At 41.7% G+C, this 23341-nt stretch overlaps 1 protein-coding gene across 1 annotated transcript in view; it reads left to right on the top strand.

Moving 5' to 3' along the window:
- T265_08420 (hypothetical protein) overlaps positions 1-13122 on the top strand; it is a gene marked incomplete at both ends in the record, with an annotated part of 66791 nt that extends 53669 nt beyond the window's left edge. The window contains 2 exons of the mRNA XM_009174219.1: positions 9613-10008; positions 12484-13122. Coding sequence (XP_009172483.1) covers positions 9613-10008; positions 12484-12926 — 839 coding nt within the window. The remainder of the gene's footprint in view (positions 1-9612; positions 10009-12483) is intronic.
- Positions 13123-23341: the final 10219 nt, after the last annotated feature.

The raw sequence follows: 23341 nt of genomic DNA, 5'->3' as shown, positions 1-23341 counted from the left end.
TCAGCGGTTTGGTCGCTGCTGACCGTGAAACCCGATTTGGATGTCAGTAAATCATTTGATCACGTCGTCCACTGGACAATTGATGGTTCTCGTGAAACCCCTTCAAGCGGTCAGCTAAATAAAGGGACTTGGAAGTACGAAATGGAATACCCAGACTTCGACTTCTGGCTAAACGCAAACTTTCATAGTCTCAAGCCCATACTAATCCAGACTGAGTAAACTAATACCCAGACTTCGACTTCTTGCTAAACGCAAACGTTCATAGTCTTAAGCCCATACTAATCCAGACTGAGTAAACTTGGTCACGAAACCAAAGCCGCTGAGTAAACGTCCTTTTGTACATACTCAAAAAACCTTAGAACAGCTCGTCCTCAGAAAACTCGGATATAGCTGACTACTCCCTCAACAGCCACCGATTAAACCCGCTCAAAATAGAAAGAATAGCTTCTACCAGGCTGCCTTAACCATTAATCTTTCAGCAATATAACACCCGAAGACACTGACGTGACTCTGGCTAACCAATAGTTGCGTTCTGATAAAAACTAAAAAAACTGATTTGTTGGCCAGTTACACACGGGTATTAAACGCGGAGATCTATCCAAATATTGACAGTTTAGGTGTCCTCACTGGCTGTTGATCTAGTGGCAGTTGATCCGTTCGCCATGTTAGGTGACGGCCTAGTTTGTGGGTTACTTGCACACCGAGGAAGTACTACCAATTCTACAAATTCAGAATACAATTTGACATAAACTGTGGTTCTCGTAAGTTCTTTCTCCATCTAGTGTTGACTGAGGAGATCATGCAGGGGTCAGTGCGCGTACGCATTTTGAATGCACAGATTTGATTCCAATTGCCTCAGCTGTAGGAGGTTATTGCCACGGAATGGTTTTTTTGTATAAAGATAGGCGCTTGGTGCTTGGTTCGTTAAATGGTGTTACAATTAATCACAATACTGCTATCAACCAAGTGAGCGACCACCACGCCAGTGATAAACCACTTCGATCCAGTTGTAAGCCACAACAGGTTATGCCCTTTATTCTTTGGCATAAACCTTGTGCCCCTGTTCTATGTACTGTGGTTTCCTAAAAGCAGTTAAAGCGGCGGATCAGTTTAGTAAGTTTTCCGACAAATCACAATTCCCTAGACTGACTACAGTTACAGAGAATTTCAACCAAATCCCTGGGACACAAAAATGACTTGGTAAATTACCAACCCATGCTGAGCGCGAACTTTAGCGGAAAGCAAACATTTGTTTAATAGTAACGGAAAGAACTATATGGTCGACCTTATCCCAAAAATGAAAATGACATGACTGAAAGAAGATGGGCCTTATATCCGCCCTAATTTTAAAGATCGGTCTCACAGCTAGCTCCGGACACCCACGAAAATTGGACCGCCAGAACAAGCAGGACTATTCGACGAGTGCATGGCAGGATTCAACACTCAACTCAGCTTCCTGGCCGCTGTAAGAATTTTTCAGCAAATTTTGAGAGGTTTACGGGGGCAAAGTACAGGTCTATCCACAGGAATCTCTAAAGGGAGAAAATAGTTAGGTCATGCAACTCTTTAGATAATATTATGGAAAAGCTCACTCTAGAGACAGCAAGAATTTCTAAAGCCGTTGCACACAGTTCATCTCATCAACTTTTCAATAGTAGGCTCAGAAAGGGGGATAGACAGGTGAACTGGTAAACCTAAGGGTGCCCAAGATCCCTAACAACTGATAAAAAGCGGCCTGAAAACAGCGATTTAGGCGTCCAATGGCAGGATGAGATACATAATAATAATAAAACTGTAATGGTTTTGATAATGCAGTGTTTAGAAAGTCATTACGTGGTGTCATAATTTAAAATCAATCCATGTTTTGTGAAAACATCTGCATCTGTGATCGCAATCGTTTTTCAGCCACACCATTCCGACTGCGTTTAAAATGGGCTCCCGTGAACGAAGCCTCCGCTGAAGTTTCCAATGTACTTGCGCAGATGCACCTTACAAGGAATGACGTGATCAACATATTTTGTCCCACATATAGCCCGGATTCCCTGGTTTAACAAAGCGCCAAGCTATGAATGGGATTCTAGTTTGATTCAAGTCTGTTTGGAAAACTTCTCAAAGCTCAATTTGTCCCCATAGTGACAAAGTTGTCAATAGTTGCTGAAATATTTGCGTACGAAAATAATTTGTGCTTCCAGTTTCTCACTGAGCCTTGTAAGTCCTGCTATGTCTAAGTGGGTTGTATTTAGAAATTAAAATCACTGGAGCACTGATAAGTAAATCTGATTCTAAGGCCTCAATAGCCGAGCGAATTCTCAAGCATATATGTCCTTTATTGTTGAGGGTAAAAAATCAAACTCGATTCGCTGCCGGTCATCATTGACTACAGCACCACGGGCAGCAAATGAATCGGCCAGATTGTAACGCTACCATATTTGCCTCACCCTCTGAACTACGGGCCTTTTATGACCTCTGGACGGCTGGTGACACGTGTGACAAAACTTTGTCTTATCTCATTTCGAACGTGTTGCCTACAAAATTGCCCCCAGCCTATAATAATGAAATTCAGTAGGGTGATCATTCTGTATCATAGTTACTTCGTTAACCTAACAGGGCTGAATTTCGGCACATACAGAGTAAATAGACGGTAAATTACATCAAAACTTTACCAAATACTTCTATGTGCATACTTGTATATGCACACCAATTTGGTTACCAAATAAGAATCACCCAAACCCCGACTGCATTTCAATTTCATGATATTTTTCAACTGAATGTGCTGCAAAAATGCCATTTTATTTCGATTGGTGTGTTATTCCGGATATTGTATTAGGTTTTTATGAAGGTAGCTAACTATAAGTTGGATGAAAACTCTTCGACAGCCCGTGACAGGCTTCATCATTCTTGGGGCCAATCAGTCTCTGAGTTTACGCAAATGCCGGTTTACTCGAACATAGTTTACACAAAATTTGTACACTACATTCATTTGCATATTGGCATGATTTCCATAGATGACTCATGAAAATATACTACGATATCTGAAATGTCTTCACATCTGGAACACGCGACAGCATCTGTGCAGTTCTTGATTGGTGAACGCCTGTAGTTTTCCTTTGCGTGATAAAAATGGAAAATAATGCGATAAAAACCAACTTGATAAATACTCTAATTTTTACAGGTTTTGACGAGAGACTTAGCCGAATCTGGCTATATGTCTCGTTTGTGATGGTTTGCATTGATTGAGCTTACTTGGTGAGCTCCAAGAGAGACCTAATTGGTTTTGGGCTGTAGGAGATTTTCCAGCAACCTTATGAGGAGCGAGTTATGTCAAATAGAGAGAAGCTTGACTCATTGAATTGTTGCTCCTGGTTTAGGCAATGCCGGCAAACATTTTTTGGTCGAATTCTGTCGTTCTCCGGTTATCGAACAAGAAACGGAAAATATTTACTTTTCATTCAAATCATCAGCAAATGAAAACGCTCTGTGCACTTAATAAAAACAATCTTTTCTTTCGCAATATTGTTGAACACAGCACAGAATATCATGCAGCTGTGGAATGGTCTGGATCAGCTCCTCTGTATCTCCTCAGACTTTCACCGCACGTTATATGACGTAAAATGAAGTAAATTACCGAATTCCACCCAGGAACGTTTGAGGCTTTACAGCGGCATTTCAGACAGTAGCTGCGCTTTCAAAAATGTCGCAAGTCAAATTTTGCCGCGGGTATGTCGATATAAATGGACAGAGAGTAAAAACGACAGGATTCTTGGGCCAATGGTCGCCTTCTTGAGCTTATGGATGACTTTTGCTCAGCCTCAAAATCAATCCACAATAATTTCATCAAAAGAAAGGAAAACAGCCAAAACAAACAGGCTATTTCTTAAGAACCGGAGAGTTGAAAGTCTGCTCGCAGCTATTTACGTTGAACTACCAACGCCTGGAAGTGTCATATCTGAAACATAAACAGTCATCCTATGGTCGACTTCAATCGTCAAAGCATGGTCATGACAGCAAAGCACATTCCTCTTATCCCATTGAAGCGATTGATTGATTGATTTGCACGAATCGGTGACTACCAAAATGCCGTCATGACCTTTAATTACCGTGATGTGAACAATAGCCCTATTTAGAACAGAGCCGAAAACCGTTTCTCCAGTCATTGCATTCTTCCAAGCCGGACGTCATAGCTTTATCATGTCAATAGGATAAAAAACTAACACGGCAGCTCCGCAGATGAAAGAAAGCAGGTTTTACCCGGGAATCAACATATTTTCAAAGTTGGAATACATAACCTTCCTAAAATTGCCATATCCACAAATTTTGTGGCGGTTGAAAAAAACAGAGAGAGAGATCAAAATATGCTTTAAAATGAAAAACGAATGGGTAGAAAATAATTTCTCCTTTGAACAACTGACGACGACTCTGTTAATCTCATCTGCTATCAGAAAACAGTGGTTTAGTTTTTCCTTATGTATTCATCATCATTTTTCAGTTACTGTGCCCTCTAATTTCAAATTGACTGAATCCTTTTGTCATTGGAAGATCTCTCTTCAGAACCTTTTTATATCGACCGGATTCACAGCCCCAGAATTGCTGATACAAATTGTCACTGTGAAAATAAACAACTGCAATAATGTGCCATAATAAATCCATGAATAGCTGACAATAAACACATTTTAAAATCACTTTATTTTTTCCTTTTTGATCCCTTTTTCTTGTGTATAAACCAAAAAGTAATAATATAATACGTAATAGTAATTAGCTTGCACGTAGGAATGTCTTGTTCATCAGTTTGTCTAAGAAGAATCGCTTTTCAACGGTTTGCTTGATAGCACAGATAAGGATGCATAACAGCCCCATAAGTATCATGAGAAGCTGGCACACTGCCACTGTCATCATTACTTTTTCTTCTAGGGATGAAGCAGAAATTTACCAATGTATGGTTATATACTTAGGTGACCAAACGTCCATGGATACGCTGCGGAAAGTTTTAGTGTTGCTTTCGAAGGGGATCCGCAGTTCAGAAAATTCACAGTGGAATTACACTTTTAATACAGCAGCTAAAGGGCAAATGATATCTTTGAACACATCCCACTGACTAGTTAGCTCTTTCGGAAGTGAAGATAAAGCGTGATTCACGGTAGGAATGGTGTGTTTGGTGGACTGTACAGTTCGGACGTACTGTGCACAGACGAAGGTTGGACAGACTGAGAAGATGTTAGTTACTCAGCAACACTGATAAGTTGAAAGCAGCGCCCTTAGTCTAAAGTGTCTTATTTCAGTTACCTTTCTAAATGACACGCATTAATAGACAAAGCGTGTATTTTGTAAGAAACGAATGCATTTCGTCTCCATGTCACTGCTTGGCATATGTGTTAAGTCGTGGATTCTTAGCAACAAAATGCTTTATGTAAAGCAAGACAGTTTCAGGACTCTCGGTCTGTTTTTTAGCCTTCTAGCTCCTTCCATCACGTTTCTCTAGACTAGCTCACTAATCATGTCTTGTACGAATTTTCGGATGAGGTTGGTGCCATATTCGAACCAAATCTTAAGTTCCACACTCCCACAGTTGAAGTTAGGTATGAGCTATTGACCAACGATTAGTGAGTTGAATCACTAGCATAGGACGAGCGTTTCAAGGGAAAGTTTGTTTCAAAGTAATTCTCAGGCATACGCTGGAACTCAAAATAACTTGCTTGATGCGTGCTGAATCTGAAAGCTTACTTATCCAGTATTTTTTAAGAAAAATTATCTAACTCCTTTCTGCATCAGTCCAAAACAAAGAGTTTAAATCCTTACAACTATAATGTAAGCACCTCTCAGAATGGTCAGCGGCTTTTAGTGAACAAAAATATGGTTCACGGCTAGTTTTTGTTTTCCACTTTATTAATCCGACGCAGTGCGAATTTGCTCGTTTTTTCAGTGTTTTCTTATCATGCTATCTGGGAGAAATAGGTTGCCAGACAGCGGGAGGTTCAGCTGTACCTGACTGACTCATTCACACATTTCACGTTTGACACCCTGACAGCCAGACAAGTCCATTTTTATACTAGACAACATCACAACAAGATGAAACCAGCCAATTCCTAATGGTGTTGCTTCAAGTGAATTGTGAAGCAGCTTTCTATAAACATCGTCCAGACTATGGGGCGATTGATTGAATTTGATAGACAACATAATAATCTTGGTACTAAATCCACTTATAATGATATAAGTAATAAACACACCTCCAGTATTCTACTGGGAACAATTCAAACTTGAGAAACAAAATAATATTAAGACAAGACCGACTGATTCCTTTACGTATTTACCGCGCTATCTTCATTCATTTTTAAGGCAAGTGCACACGAACTCCAGACAGTTTGTTCGGGAATGAATTGCTTTTGTGAATTGCTTTTGTTTGAAATTGCTGAAAACTTTAAATCGGATAAGGACAGCGGACACCCATGTTTATCATCCCAAAAACAATTACTGTGGCGGTTTTTACCCAAGCAACTGAGATGTCGGTACCCATATAAGAACTTTGATAAATTTTTCCATCATAAACCCTAAGGTAAAAACTTATTTACTTCCAGAGAGCACACACAGTCATTATTTCATATCACCTTCTCTTCGCTTAATCCTTCTTGAGAGAGCGTCAATCGTTTTCGATTAGCTTGAGTGAAATGAGACTAGATAGAGATGCAGTACAACAGGTAGCGGAGGGAAACTTGTTGCATATTTTAGATGCGGCTTTCATGTAGCAGGGTAATTGGCGGAAAACGGTTGGGCTGACCACATTTCACTGCCTACTAGACGAGCGCCAAAAATGGATTCTGATCAGGACCAGTTTTTTATCACAACACACGGCAGCATTTTTCTTACGCTCACTGAACACGGTTCATACATCAAAGATGCTGCGCATTCTACCAATTCACTGAAACAAAAAGTGTGTCCTATATGTCTCATATTTCGCCCGTTTCTTCTCGACTACCAAGGTCGTACGTTCAGCTGCAGCGCCCTTTGAGTGCCTAACTGCCATGCCACACGAAGGAGGCACGAGGGCTGGGATACTGCCAGTTTGCCCAAGCCTAGACGAGGGAAGTCGAGTGGCAGAGGTCGGGTTCGAACCACGGCCCTTCCGGTCAGTAAATTCTCGCTCTAACCACTAGGTCCAAGGTCGTACAGTCTAATTTATCTGTTTTTCACCCATTAATTCAACATCTCAAGCGAAATGTCTGGTTTTCCAAATTCTCAAAATACACACAAAATATAAAAGAATAAAACAGGTGATCATTCTGTACAGACCTAAACCTCAGATAGTTGTTGTAGCTTATCTGAATTGCTACTTCAAGGGCTGGTAAAAAGTAGTAATTATTTCTGAAGCTAACTCATAAGAAAAACTGCAATCGCCTCAGAATTTCATGACTACTTCTCTTATCAAGATGGGTTTTGTTTCACAACTGTTAGTTATGCCCTGATGTACACAGCAATACTACGTACGTGATGGTGTAAAAGTTGGTCCTGCAAAATAAATGCTCATCATTGAATATGGAGATTGCTTTTTCATTTTTAGGGTTGAAAACTTCTGCTTACTTCACCGCTAATTTGCATGGGCAGGGCTGTCCTCTCCAGCAGATTTCCTATTTCCTTGAGACTGCCATGTCTAATGGAACTCCGTACAAGTTTTTTTCTGATGGGAAAGTGTACACAGTTTGTCCATTGCAACTAATAAGATTGAACTGCAATAATAGACTGGGTTTGTCTGGAAGCATGGTCGTAGGCTGAAGAACAGCTGCCAGTGACCAACTGGCGACTGAACTGTGCGTCAAAACAGGTATTAAATTTGCCCGAAGCGCGCTTAAGTCGTCATTAATACTTGATTTTCAGAGGGCCTTCCTAATCTGGCTGCCAGGTTCTGTCTGAGTTTTCAACGCCTAGCTAAGGTTTTCCAATTCTTGGTGGAGCTGCGAATCGTATGCGTTTTTGATAGATATTTTCGAGTTTAACAGCAGTTTGTTATTACCATAGGTCCATAGTTCCTGAGAGTTTCACTGAATCGGTTTGTGCATGCTTAAAAATGCATAAAAATTCCTGAACGTTTTAACGGAACGAACAAGTCTCAGGCGATAATTAAAAATGAGCCTGTAGTAATCCAAACGTAACTTGATTCCTTGTTTCTACTCCTTGAATTTTGCATGAACAAATTTTTTCAAACAATTAGTGAAACGATTAGTGCTGTTTGGCCGCGTTCGAACGTTTAAGCATTGTTCTGATTTGGCCGCAATTCGTCAGGAGACCTCACTATAACAGATTAAGTGAGCATCGGAAGTCTTCAAGGAGAAATATTTTGTTCCCAAGTCCAACGACCGGTCAAGAGATTCGAATTTCAGCTTATTGATACTTTTGTCCTATTCCTATTGTGTACATCGTGATTTCCGTTTTGCTGTTTTCGTTTTGAGCCCATATCATCTGTCTTGTTTAGACCTGAGCGTCCTTTGACCTTGTCACTTTTGTTTAAATCAACAGGCAGGTTCCGCCATCTTGTTGGCACCTTCCCTTAAATAGGCACCCGTTTGGAATTGATGTATATAAGCCGGTGTATTCCCACGATTTGAGGTTTTTACGATTTTAAGTAATATTATCCTGCACATAGCGTCGCATTTTTAGATATAGCTCCATTTGAACGGTTTGAATTTTGAGGATGTGCACGCAACTCAACGTGGCCCTAATGAATGCTGAAAACTATCAATACAGCTAACGAAATTTTCGAAAAGAATCCATCACAACTCAAAATCTTCGCTGTGAGTATCCATTCTGTTCACAGGCAGCTCCTAGAATGTGACCAAAAACGAATGATGCTATGAATCCACAGTCGTTTTTTTGCTCTATTACTAACTAAACAAGGCAGCTTCGAAAGATTACTGACGGGTTTCTGTATCAAAAATTACATATGCTCACTGATACGAGAGGAAGATTAACAACTAGAAGTTAACTGGCTCCGAACTATTTACGTCCTTATGTGCACTACCGACGGGCATTGTAGGCACAAGCGAAAGGAGTGGTTCCACAGGCTGAGTCACTCTAACTAGGCTTTGTCTACCAAATCTGTCGCCAGAACTGAACTCGATGCAGCAGCAAAGTGAGATACATTACCTGAATACCTCCAAAAATCTAACGTATCATTTATCTCCAGCAAGAATTTTCATATAAGATTTGGTCAGCCAACGAAGGGAAGCCACTTGTCGCAAACATTTCAGGTTTCCCACGGAGAACCTGGAGACAACTAACGAAATGTGTCGACATACTGGTAGCTCTGGTGAGTTTATTGGTTGTTGATCAGATGGCTGTTGATCTGTATGTTGATCTTCTTGATCTCTTATGGTGACAAAACGTTTGTAGGTCAATTTCCAAGCTCGGCGGACAGATCAACAGCCATCTAAGCAATTTCCAACAATTAACGAAACTACTTTAAGCCGTTACCATGACGACAGTCAGGTGTTACGTTTCGATCGGTATAGAATGTGCTTACATTCCATCCTTACGTCCTATCAAAATTCACGTACTCGTTTTATGTTCATAAAACCTCCAAATCACCGGTCACCATTGGGTTTTTCCTTTCAAATATGTCGTTTTCAGGGTTAATCTACGTATATTCAGTGGATGCTGAAGGAACGGAAACCCTTTGCACATTCATTAACACTGAACACATCACACTGTTGGAGAATACTCGGCTACGATGTGACTACTCGACGAATAGTCCAAGAAATACTACGCTTATCCGTTTGAAGTGGAAAGCACCGAACCAAGACGAGGATGCGGGACATTTACAAATCAAGCTGGTTCATGGTCACATACGAATCTCAATGTCAGAACCTCTGAATGGCATTCATCTTCTCACAACTAGTGCTCCAATCGTGCGGAAAACTGCTAAGATTGATACCACTACCAAACCGCCCCTCCTGCCACTCAACGTAGAAGGCCTCATACTGGAGGATTCTACTGGAAGCCCAAAGCAATATTCTGAAGAATTTCGTAAGTTACTGCAATAACTAGGACGGTTAGTTCGCCATCTTAAAAGTAAAAAATATATTTATTTCAGGTGGTTGTTCAAACATATTTCATGTCAAATCAAACATAAGGACCAAGCAATAAGAGAGGTACACGTATTTTAACCACAGATTTGAAGTGTACATGATCCGGAAGATGGAGGGGTTGCACCCCTTATTCACCTGTTCCATAGCGCTACATTAAACTCCTATTTTTCTTGTTCTTATGAGTAACAGTCCTGCCAAAATGTTTCGTTACCTTTTTGTAGCACCGGTAATTTTAGCTTTTGAGGGTTTCCAGATATGCGTGACTAAAAAAGCCTTAGCAGTGATGGGTTGGTTTGCTTGAATTGATTCAAATGTCAGAGGCTTGACCCGGGGGTCCTCTGATAACTGTCACTATGACAAATGGGCCTCAGGATACAACCGCTCCTGGTGGGACAGCTGGCCTGGGCGAGATCACCGTCGTGCAATTCCCTTTTATATTTCCGTTTTCGGGAGTAGTGTCATTTGCAGCTAATACTGTACGTGAAAATCTTCAACATTTTTAGCTGGCTGCACACTTCGAACGAGAGTATCGATTCGCTCCAGATGTTCCGCTATATTTGATTAGATTTGTATGTCTGATTTACAGAGGTATTTTGACGAGCGAAGTCAACTGTCAAACACGAGCTAAGTGATTACCTGTTGCTGCTTGTTCGGTAGAATCGAACAAGTCGCAATCCGTGTGGGGCACTTGATATCGTGTGCCTGGTACACGTAGTTTCGTACCCATCATTATATAACCGTGGTCGCATATTATAGGATGGATACTGTAACAGTCCCAAACTCCGCAGCCTACAAGCTCAATTACTTACAACATGTCTTCCGAAAAATGAGATTGATTCGAAAGCTTCTTAGAATGTCATCCTTCATTTACCAGTTTTCCTGAAATTTATCTAGTAAGTTGACAGAACCAAGATCACTCTAATTGGTCGTTTGTCCCACAAACAGCCTTCACGTACGTGCTCAGTGACTCGAAAAATGAGATTGATTCGAAAGCTTCTTAGGAATGTCATCGTCATTTACCAGTTTTCCTGAAATTTATCTAGTAAGTTGACAGAACCAAGATCACTCTAATTGGTCGTTTGTCCCACAAACAGCCTTCACGTACGTGCTCAGTGACTCGGACTTTCTGAAAGGCTTAGGGTAAAACTTACATCCCTTATAACATGTTTGTACCCCTCCATGAATGGATGTTTATTTCCAACTGAGTACCAATCTAGCTGTACTTTTACCTCGTTTTATTCGTACTTGGATAGCTGGTCGGAGAGCGGCAGTTTTTCAAAGACAACAGCAATAGTTCCATCTAAACAGTTGTCTGTTAGAATATCGCATAAGGCATTCACATCCCAACGCTGTTAAACTATGGAGATGCACACCTACTTAGACGAGACAAACTATCACGTCCGTGTGTACCGAAATTACTCGCAGAAACTTAGCGCGCTTCCAAAACTTTTTCTATCCACTTTCCTATTATTCATGCTCTTTAACAGGATCTTATGCTTACTTTTACAAATTCAGAGAATTATCAGCTACCACCTTGATAACATTGTTTTCCGTAGTCGAGTTTCCATGAAAATGCTAACAGAAGCATCGCGACCATGTCCTTGAATTTGTTTTGGAAACGTAGGGTGAAAATAAGTTGACTAGGACGCATTTTTTTAGTGCGAGCAGCCAAGCCACAGCGCAAAAATTCACTTTATTATTCGCACTGCTTTTGTACGAGTAAGCACACCTACAATAAACTGGACATATTTCACCGTCGTGGAACCGAATTGCCAGATTTATCAGTAGGTCTTGATCGCATTGTTCCAGCGCTCGCTCATGTTCAACATGAATAACAAAATTCCAGACCGTGCAGCTTGCCATATATTACAAATTTGTATGGGCATCACTTTGCCAAAATTGTCAGCATTCTGTTCAGACTGTTTTCTTATAGCCTTATCTAGAATCATCCATGAGTTTTCGGAAGTGCAAAATCTACGGCTCTGGTGCAATCATTTGACTCGAGTCAGTCTCACAGTGATTTTTATTGCTCGGTGCCTAAAAAATACCCCTCATATTTAGCACTGTTGCATTTTTCACTTGCTCCCGGAAGGTTTTCAAATATCTCACTTTCTTATAGATTATCCAGATCCATCTGATTCTTATGGTAGAACCAACGGTTTTTTGCAGATAGTGCTCGCACGTCAGCTGACCAAACCTTCTGAGGAGTTCCTCAGACATTCTCTCCAGAATCTTGTACTCCATGTGCAGGACTACTACACATTCTAACCTAAACCTGTGGGTTGCTCAAACCTCATCCTTGCAGATCAGTTATAAGCAATCGTGTCTTTCCTATACTCTGTTGCACTCTTTATCCGCAATAGTTTGCTTCCATTTACCCAATGTACGTTTCAAGTACAAATCTCAACTGTAGACTCAACGGAAGAAGACGAGGACATGTTTACGAGTCTGTCACAAACCGGTGATGCAGAGATGCCAAAACCAGAACACAATTTCGATGATCCTCCCATAGGGTTCTACCCCCAATCAACAACAAGTGAACCCAAAACCACAGTGAATGATCCCCGCCAGTGGAATGACTTTCGTCACAGGCGCAACGAGACCCAGTTTGATCAACCGCAGACGGAGAGCCAGCAGAAATCGCCTACCAATGAGAATGATGACAAAAGAGTAAAGGTGCTTCATTACCGTGGAGCATCTAGATCAGTAGATGCACGTCTTCCAGCTAACAAAGTTGATGACAATAGCATGGCCCATTCGAGAGAACGTTTGTCCTTATTAATCTTGTTAGCCATCCTGGTAACTGCTCACTATGCATTTGACGCAATTGTTCAAAATGTCTTTTGCCGTGTATGAATCGACTGTTTTTCAAATGGCGTAGATTTTTTGTGTATCACATCTCGGGAAAACGTCCACTACCAATTCTTTGAATATATTCCCTCTCTTTTAAATATTAAAGCGCCTGTACTAGTATCTGACTGTGAGAATGCGATTATCTTCCATCCATTTTCTTCAAACCATCAAATACCAAACTTTTCTGAAGATGCTCGGACTTCCAGTATGTGTATTTGTAAAGTGTAATACCTGGCGGGATAAACTTTATCTTTTTCTCCGTTCGAACGTTACTCTTCTTGGTAAACCCGTGAAGGTTTCTCAGCTACATCTGCACGCACACATTAGAAAGGCTGGGTTACGGTAGCGGTTGTTTGATCACCTGCTTGTCAGGATATTATGCGGACAACAAGTTGGGAAACATTGTTATCACAACTGTAAGCATGCCGTCTGACTTAACATACGGAGAACAACTTTGGAGCGATTTCAAATTCTTGGATGCTTACAGAAGTCTGTTTTGGGCTTCCGCACATTTATTCCCGATGTTTAATTCGATTAATTACGGTTAAAGTGTACAAACTTGATTGTGTTGGTGAGACTGTATTGTGACTCTCGTGGTATGGTTCAAGCTCCGCTGAACCACAAACAGATAAGTACACACAATCGTGCCCACAGAACGGCCACCCAAGTGCTGTGTGAACAGCAAAGTACATGCATGGGCTCCAGTCAGCAGTGCTGTGAGAGAATTATAAACAAGAACAGTGTAAAATATGAACACAGATACATTCATTGCTGCTCATCATTCAGGCACACCTTCATCTATGATAATACCTTCGCTTATACTCACCCAGGTAAACTGGCGGCGTAAAAAAAACTGAATAAGGCTTGTTAAAATCGGCCCATTTGTTTGGAGTAATGGCCGTACTTTTGCCCGCAGTGGCCACTTCGTTAGTAATTATTTATCACAAGTTTTTCAACCAATCAAGCAATGAAGTTGGGGTTCTATGGGATCTTGGCGATCCGTTTCTTCGAAAATTCTGCAGTCCAAATGAGACTTTGTCTCAGGCAATTACTGCTCGCCGTATTCACATTATGTTACCTTTATATCAATTTCCGCAGTTTCATGGGCTTCGTGGTCTTTTAATCACTAGTCTAAATAATCTGAATAAATAGGTACTAGTAATGCAGTACCCATAAAGTTGCTAAAATTTTTCGACAGCCCACGATCGGTTTCGCCCTTCTTGGGGCTCATCAGGTAGGCGCAGTCACCAGGTTTTCCGTTAACCTATGTTCTACTTGTTTACCCGTTTGTTCTCATTGTTTCGGGAATTGTAAACAGTGAGGTCGCTCACTGATGGCATTCGAACGGGCCGTGTGTATCGATCTGAGACTTTGACCTCTACAAAAAATCTGTCAAGCAAAATCGTTCTCGAAGCGAATAGCGCCCCTATTGTGTCCAAGTCGTCTCAACATATAGCTTACCGACGTTGCAAACGTTTAACCTGTGGGAATCTCCTGTTACCACTTTTCTCAGCCCACTACCCAATGCAACAAAATAAAGCCTTCATTTTGTCAAGACTAGCAGTAAGGCAGCGTGTAAACAAAGTGATGGTCATACACGGAACAGGGTCAAAATAACAGTTTCAGCTGCACTAAAAAATGTGTAACTAGAATCCAGTTTGATGTCTTTTTGTAACATACGTATCTAGCTGGGTGTCACCTTTGAAAGTAACATGATACGCTTTGACCTCAGGGCCCGTTCTGCTTCAGCGGCAAACTTAACAGCGTGATATTACTTAGATTACTGGACATCAACCCATAATCTGAGGTTAAAATCTACTATCTTTCTCGTCGTTTTTCTTTGGTTGTAACCAATAAAGGAACATTTCAGTAATCCATCCCGAATGCCTTGCCTTCGGTACGCAAGTTTTCTTGTCTCGTTCCATCAGACTGCTTTCGATTTTCTGTCTATTTTTCCGCACAGCAGGTCTTGCTTCTTCCCAGCCTGCATTCCAGAGAGTGGGTAATAATATGATTCTCGTTCCGCTGGAAGTGAGAGTAACGTGCATTAAATGTTCTCGTAAAGGCGCGAAATTCAGAAGCATCAAATTAATTAATGGGCTGAAAACCGACAGTATTGATTGGGAAATTTAGCTACCTCTATGTGCACGTTTTATGCTCACTGATCAATGGGTGTTCGTTCTGCATTCCGACCCTCTGCCTTCCTAATTAAAATTTAGCGAGTTAGGTGAGTACTAACTGGACTGCGCTTGGAATTTTTCAAGAGAGTTTTACAAAGTTGTTCCGCCCAGTGTTATTACTCGACATTGTGGCCACCGCGAGGGAGATTCTTCCGGGAAGGAAGTAGCAAAAGCTATAAATAACAGAAAGTGAAACCAAATTTACAGCTAGCGTTACATGAACATTACAAGAAAGAGAAGCCAAGGGAAAGAAGCTCACCGCTATGGTTTAAGGATGAAGGCAACCCATCGCACATTCGGTAGGCATGATTACTTGTAATTACTGATCAGAAAGTAGGTTTGTGTAGACCGGCGCTTAGATTGAAGCACGCAGGTGCTGGTTTTCAAGATTTCATCACAGAAGACCCCGTCTGATCTGCCCAGGCCTCAAAATCACTAGCTGGTGTGAACGATTGCCCAATTATCGCCCAGAGTGAGTGAATCATGTCACACCCCGACTTTTTGTCTGTTAAAAATTGGCTACCAAAACTGAAGATCGGTATAGCAACGTTTTGAAATTCGACAAAACCAAATTTTCCGCTCATTTGTCAAACGATTCGGGTTCAGTGTCATCAAATTCAGTGCTGATAATCCCAAGAATTCTAAAACAAATGGACTAAATGCAGTGAAACAAACACAAGAAGTAACAAATTAGAAGGACATTCAGGATTAAACTTTTCTAGAGATTCCAAAACTCGGAGCAATTTTTTATTGGTCCGCTCCAGCACAAATCACTACTCGTATGGGTATATTTAAATAAGTACTCCACTCCAGTCATACATACTTTAAGTTTGATACATCGAGTATAGATGAGCATTCAAAAGACTGATTTCATGTATTTTACTGCTGAGACAATAAATCTTCATACATCTAGCGGAAAAACAATACATAACTTCATCAGAATGGTATTCTGACTCGACTGGACACAGATGGTCACTTTCCAATCAAACGTTTTCTCTTGTTTGACATGTTCGGCTGGCTGTTTTGCTGGACAAAAGATTTGTACCAGTTCGTTTATGAAATCTGGACGGTTTTCAAAAAAAGTATCCACTATTATTGCACGTTAAGGCTTGCTTCATAATGCAGTTGCGGAAGAGTCGTATGCAAATGAATAGAACTAAAACGTAGTTGATTATTTGAGCGAACATTTTGTTTGGTTGACTGTCTTTAGGTATACACGGACTCAACGTTTCATTAACTGTGCGCTATTTTCTTCAGCGGCATAAAAAGCATAATTGTGAAGGCCTAAGTAAGCAGAGTTTGGCTGGCGTCTAAGTGTGTGCGGTCGACCTTTAAGAGGCGGTTTGGTTGGTTAGATTATGGCCGTCACATTCATGTGGGTCGAAGGTTAATGCAGGAAGTCAGGCTATTGGTCTGCGTTCACTTGCTCTGACCACTCGGTGGACATGGACTGACCATCGTTTCACCTAACACAAGAGACTATGCGCGGATTCCCACTACCTCCATACAGCCCTCTTCTACGTGAATTATCCAGCTTATTGTGAATCAGTTAAGCCTAGTGCAACGAAACACAGTAATTGTACATTTAGGCCTGAAGGTGTACATAAATTTCGTGCCCTCTAACAGCCGGTCCACGTTTTCAATGTAGGTGGCATTGTATTGATCCACGTTTCAATGTAGGTGGCATTGTATTACCCGAAACGGATTTTGTACACCCATTCGGTTTGTTCAACCAGGTTTTCGGGATCATTTAGAAGTGCCACATGACTGCGAACAATATTGTCACTTATGAAGACTGCCACATGAATTTTCTTAGGTGACTATGCGCTGTATAGAACCTAAAAAGGTGGTAGGATGGTTATACTTCCTGGATTCTGTCCAATTTGCCACCGATCGAGAGCACTAATAGCAATCGATGCTGGATAGTTGTCCCTTCAGCTCTGTCCATCTGTGATTCACATGTAAGAAGGGATCTACTCTGCAACCTGAAAGCACCGGATAGAGCAGAATGAACAAACCAAATTCGACCTTTGACATCATGATAAAAGTTCACATTAGGTGTTCAGGTTGATATTTTCCACAACTCCCACACGACTTTGAATATAATAGACGGTGATGTAAACACAAAATCTACTAATTAAATACTCAGTGAAGGGAAAAGTTACTGGTAGAAACCTATGGGCTCACAACGGGACCCACTTCTGGATGACAGTGACCAGGCGTCCTTAATCGAGTTCAGATATACATTTGAGCATACATCGCCAAGGAATGCACCCCATTGAAGGTGTAAATAGTCTGCGTCAGCGCAAGCTATAACCACCACGTACAAACGTAAGCTGCAGTTGCATCTCAACAATTACACTGTTAACTCACTGGGAGCGGAAGAAGCCGTGATAATTTAGGCCTAAAATGCTCTCACCACTCGAAGTAGTGAAACGGCTATCAAGTAAACTCCTACTCAGAGGGAAAGGATGCGGAAGTTCATTAGAAATCCTGTACTGGGGTATTTTGTCTCTTAGCGCTTTGGATTCACTTTTTACCACTGACCAGTAACTCATTTTTTAAGCAAATTCCCCTCTTCGTACCATATCTTGCAACATGTTTAAATCCACATATTGAAGACCACATCTTTCGAGATTTACTAGCATGCGTGTAACATGTTTCTTCTCGTATCTTCCTACTAGTTGCTGTGTCTGATTCTTACTTCCTCCTTGATCGTGACTGTCAGGCTTGCTGATATTTCCAGTAGTTGATGATAACTCAGCAAACGAACTGGCTATTTTTCGCATTGTATGAGTCCCATATCGTCAACAAACTATCTTACGAATCTGCGTATCCAGCGAAAACTCTTTCGATGATTGCTGGCATTGTTGTTATAGTTGGCAGGGATCCGTCTGACTTATTGATCAGAACTTGAAAACCTATCTTTAGCACATTGTGTGACGCAAATATCCAGTATGCAATTCTGCACATCACGCCACCTACCGTATGGACACTTATGGGAAGGTATCCCTGATTTTTGTATGGAATACAGTTCTCTAGTTCAATGTAATGTACCTGAAGTACGCCTGAGGGAATATGTCAAACGGGTGAAGAGGGGTGAATATTTCTCACGTCAATGTAGTGCCAAACTTGTTGCCCATGATTACTCTACACCTGAGTGAACGTCCGCAAAATGAATCCGAGTATACTTTGTGGAAATTTAGATGAGTGCGCAAGTTACCTCTCCGCACATAATATTCCTTTTTCTCGATGCTAATATACTCACAATATTGAGAGGTAACAATAATTGTTCGCTGCTTCAGAAGTGAGTCATCAGCTTGGCCTAAGGAACATACAACAAGACATAGGTGACAGATGAAGTGAGAGTGAAAGTGAGTTGGCTAAATCACGGTTCGCAATTCGCCGTCTTATTTCGAGTTCCTTCACTTACATGAACGGTTCTTCACACCAATTATCCCCAGCTGGCTTTACCTATATTACGAAACGCCTGGTGACGTGGCCAAGCGAAGGCAATTACTTTACAGTCCTCATTATTATTCAAAGTGATTAATGGTTAGGAGTCACAAGTGCCTTAAGTTCACTGACAGTTATTTTTCAAAAACCCAGTGAATCATTGTACCTTGTCACACAAGAAGCAGATTTTCCAAAGTGTACCCTTGAGAACCGACAATGCGCACTGAATATCCGGATGATGTCTTCCTATTCTAGTCAGACATTTTCTATAACATTTCCTCCTTCAAGTTTACCAGCATGCCTGACAGACACTGACAGCATGCGTGCACGAATCAACGTTTGTCTGCGTCCTCTACTTGGTTCTTTATTCGGATTTTGAGAATTGTGTAAATTAAGAATCCAAAGTGCAACTAAATTGGAAGACGCTGGGAAAAGTAAGAATGACCCCCAGAGGAAGTTATTTCTCAAGCAAGAACCACCCGAAAATCATAGAAGATTTCAGGAGGCGGTTAACCACGGTTGCACCTATTGTTCGTGACTGTTCCCTCTCCAAAAGTTGACGTGAATATCTTCGATGGCCTCTAGCCCCAGGGGAATTATTTCTCAAGCAAGAACCACCCGAAAATCATAGAAGATTTCAGGAGGCGGTTAACCACGGTTGCACCTATTGTTCGTGACTGTTCCCTCTCCAAAAGTTGACGTGAATATCTTCGATGGCCTCTAGCATAGTCTCCCGGCATTCTGCTTTATCTTAAAGGTGATGAAACCCTTTTGTTGATGCTTTGAAGTTGCCACGCCCTTTGAAGTGACACGCTACCTCTGTCGAATAGTCAATAGGGTCCGTTAGCTGAAAAATCTAGGTTCAGTTTGCAAACGAACTTAAAGCACACTCAGACGAAGGCTTGGGCATCCCACTTCTCTTATGCAGGTGGTAATGTTAAGTCCTGTGGCAGAACTGGTAGTATCAATCAGCGATTTCAAAGGATTATGTTGAAGTGGATGAGGAGACCCGTGGTAATTTTACGCATTTCATGAACTCCGCGGTTTGACCAGTACCGCACGCTCATTGAAGCAGCTACTACGGCCAATCCAGCCTATCCAGTCCGACCTATCAGATGGTTGCGTGAATTCGGTAAGAAGCACTTCTCCGTCTGCCCAGGTCTTTGGGGAGTCGCCTTCATTCGCTCAAAGATATACCGACTGCTGAAAAGAGCCAGACCAATCTCTGCCACAATTAGAATGACTAATAATCTATCAGATAACGACCAACCCAACAAACTGGTCAACTCGTCGTAGTGAACGTAGATTGAAAAGTACAAAAATGTTGCAGCTAGCTGTTAAGACGACAGAGGATATGCTTTAATGAACGTCAACAGATATCGGAGATTGCTAGGGTCTAATTGCACGGCTAAATGTGCGACCCTTTGAACCATGTAAATAATTTTTCGATGAGTAGTAACATGCCATGGTGTTCCGAGACAATTTGAATTACTGCTTACTTATCGCTAGAAGTTGCAATCCTATGCCTGGCGAAACAGCATCTCCATGTTCTGCGTATGAAATTTCGAAAACCTCCCAAAACCGAATACTCGTGTGTTCACTGATAACAAATAAAATGCAAGGCTTGTACGCACAGTGGCAAACACTTTAGGCTTTTAGGAAAGCAATGCACAAATTGCTTTCGGCAAACCCATGAAAAGCAGCTCCTCAGGACAGAGGGATTTTCGCTTCAAATCGGATTTTTTAAAGACAATGCGGCTCAATTTAACAGCACGTACTAAGTGAAGTCCTTGCAAATGATTCCCGCTGGCTGTAACTACGGAGTTGTCATGGCTACCGCTTTGCAATTAACTTATCGATTTTCTTATCAGCCGCAATATACCTGAGGAGTGTGAGTTCAAGACTCCTGGTTTTGAGAGCCGGCTGGAACCGCATACCTCCAAAACAGCCTTCGAGTGCAACTCCCTTAGGTCATTCGATACACGTCCACAAAATATCGCTCATGTCACACTTTTCAGCAGACGGAAGCCCCCATTTAGGGTATGTCATTAAACATCCACAAAGTAAAGTTTGAGAAGTTGGATGGTGAATTGTGCCTGAACCCTTCCTCAACTGGGTCATAAAAGACCATATATGTTTTGTGGTGCTCCATACCATGCATCATGAACGCTATCAAAATGAACTCCTGTCAAGATAGAAAGATGGTTAGTCCTTAGAACTCAGGCAGCGATCAACCTACAACCTGCAAATTATTACAAATGTACTTGAAAGTGCATGGAGTATCCTCCAAATACTTCTAAATAGTCCAATGCCGTATGAATGAATGTATATTTGGTGGCATACGGTTTGTTCACCGATGTGAACCGATTTGTTTTATACAGACTCAATCAATTCCTAGCCAAATCAAGTCCTATTCAATTAAAAATTATTTCAGATAAAAAAGGTACATGGGATTTAAACTTTTTGGATGAACTCTGCAAATCTTGACTGTCAGTAATGCAACCCAATTGTCAGGGGGCATTGGTTACTTGCGACAGAGTGCATCGATTGATTGCAGCGAGTCACCAGGTCGGATTAGCACATTATCAGCTGAAACCAACTTGACGACCAACTGTGGTAACTCACTGCTTTCTCCGCTCCAGTGCCTTGGTGTCGAAAAAAGACTTGCCAGAGAGAAAAGGACACAGCCTTTTCGCAAAAAAGCGAGTGCAAAATTTTCAAGGGGCCTCGAGCTATTTTAAATGCACGTGCAACATTGGATCCAGCTTCTTTATCCGCGTTAGGTGAACACAAAACCGTTGCCCGTGCTTCCGCAGCATGAAGGCTCCTAAGCCGTTCCTAAGCTTGTCGAATGAATGAGTGCTTGATCTGATACGGATTTCCTGACCTGGAAGCTTAGTGGTTTCTACGATGCAATCTCAGTGTCCCAGTTGGTTTCAAGCATTCTGAGACAGTTTTTAGCTGTATATGGGCTTCCAGGAATTAACTCATTGAAATGATTGAAGAGATTATTGCGGAAAATGACGCTTCAAATCGGTTTGTTGATTTTGGAGGTTTTAAAAATCTCACTTCACAAACGACCCATTCCGACGTCCAGCGTCTGGGACACTTGCACGTACGGTTTAATCGGGGTACCGCATGCTGATCGGAAGTGATGTTGTATCCTAGACGCACAGCCTAAATTTCCCTGAAACCGTGGTTTAAAAAAGGGAAACTTTAACGTAAATTTGAAGCATTTGGTGGTACTTAATCACAGCCTCCATTAGTCACGCTCTTATTCTGATTTTAAGAGTGGGATCATGACTGACGTTATGCTACCCACTAGTTGGGAATTATTATTATTACTATTATTCAGGGACCTAAGATCTCCCCACGCGGCCGCAGTGCTACCCAATGTTGGGAATTATTATTATTACTATTATTCAGGGACCTAAGATCTCCCCACGCGGCCGCAGTTTAGTTGGAAGTTGTGTGTGCAAATAGCCAGCGGCGGAAGTTATTGATCGTTTGCCTCGTTGGTGACCGGTGCTGGTTGAAACACGATGACTGTTGCACCGGTGTCAGCGAAACAGTTATTAATCAAGCCGAAGCCATGAACAAACAGGTGCTCGAAGATGCCAACAACAACAATTTTTGATGCCTTCGGGCACGACAAAATCTATCGCCGTCATGATGTCCTTGTACCGATATAAAATTTCGCGAAACAAATGCGACTGCTTGCATGTGACCAAGAGGCTTAGAAGTTTCCTTAATTTGATAGTGCCCACTCGAGTGGATGGTCTCCATTATAGATTGACTCCATAAATCCGTGAGACCACGTTGAGTAACGCGGAAAACTCTAAAAGCTAAATCGTTCAAATGGAGGTTTATACAAAAGTGCGGCACTAGAAATACAGTAATGAAATAATAAAGCTATACAAGACACAAATCGTGGGGTTACGCAGGTTTAAGGACTGCTAAGTCTCAACGGATCCCAAAGTTCACGCCGACTACAGGCTATCTGTTTACAAGACAGCAAGACCAGGTTTTGACTTAAACGACACGTGCGTCAACAAGGTAAATGAACGCTTTGTGTTGAGGTAAAAAAGAGGTAGTACGGACGAGAAACCTAAATAACAAAAACGGGGAATGCCGCTTTACAAACTAAGAATTGAAGAAAAGAATAAAAACACATGAATAGCTCAATTGGAGTGGCAGCGCAGTCCGTTACATTAAGGTAATCACGATGCGGATAGACCATTACATTCCACTACTCCATGACCGGCGTTTGTCACCGCAAACTTCCCAGGATATGCAGAGGTCAATTTCCTCCTCGTCCGGGGTCGAGAACCGTCATTATCACCCCACAGGATTTTGCTTCTCCAGTCTCTCAGATCCATACTATAGCCCAAGCTAACAATGTCGCGTCTCGACCCAACTGTTGACAGTGTGACCCTTATTAACCGAGTCATCGTGACAGGGACCTGTGCGTCCTCTTGTCCACGCCACATGCAGTGCAAATGATCGGAGTCCCCAGCCACACCATAACAAAGTTTCTGCGCCAATCAGAGCTGATGGTTTGGCCGAGGTCAAAGTACCGCTGAGTGCGGTCCTTGCTTTACAAAATTACGCCGGTCAAACTATCCATAAGCCACGAATCCCGCCTCTTGGGCCTTACAAACTACAGTCCAAAAGACTGTTGTCTAACACCGGCAACAGTCTTCTGACAGTACGCTGAGCAAAATTGAAGCCGCCCCACCTAGAACATCCAAGAACTCTTATGCTTGCAGCACCGCATACCTC

The sequence above is a fragment of the Opisthorchis viverrini genome (genome assembly GCF_000715545.1).
Source record: "Opisthorchis viverrini unplaced genomic scaffold opera_v5_220, whole genome shotgun sequence".
Taxonomy (NCBI): Eukaryota; Metazoa; Platyhelminthes; class Trematoda; order Opisthorchiida; family Opisthorchiidae; genus Opisthorchis; species Opisthorchis viverrini.
The sequence above is the reverse complement of the archived record's forward strand: the minus strand, read 5'-3'. Positions and strand labels throughout refer to the sequence as shown.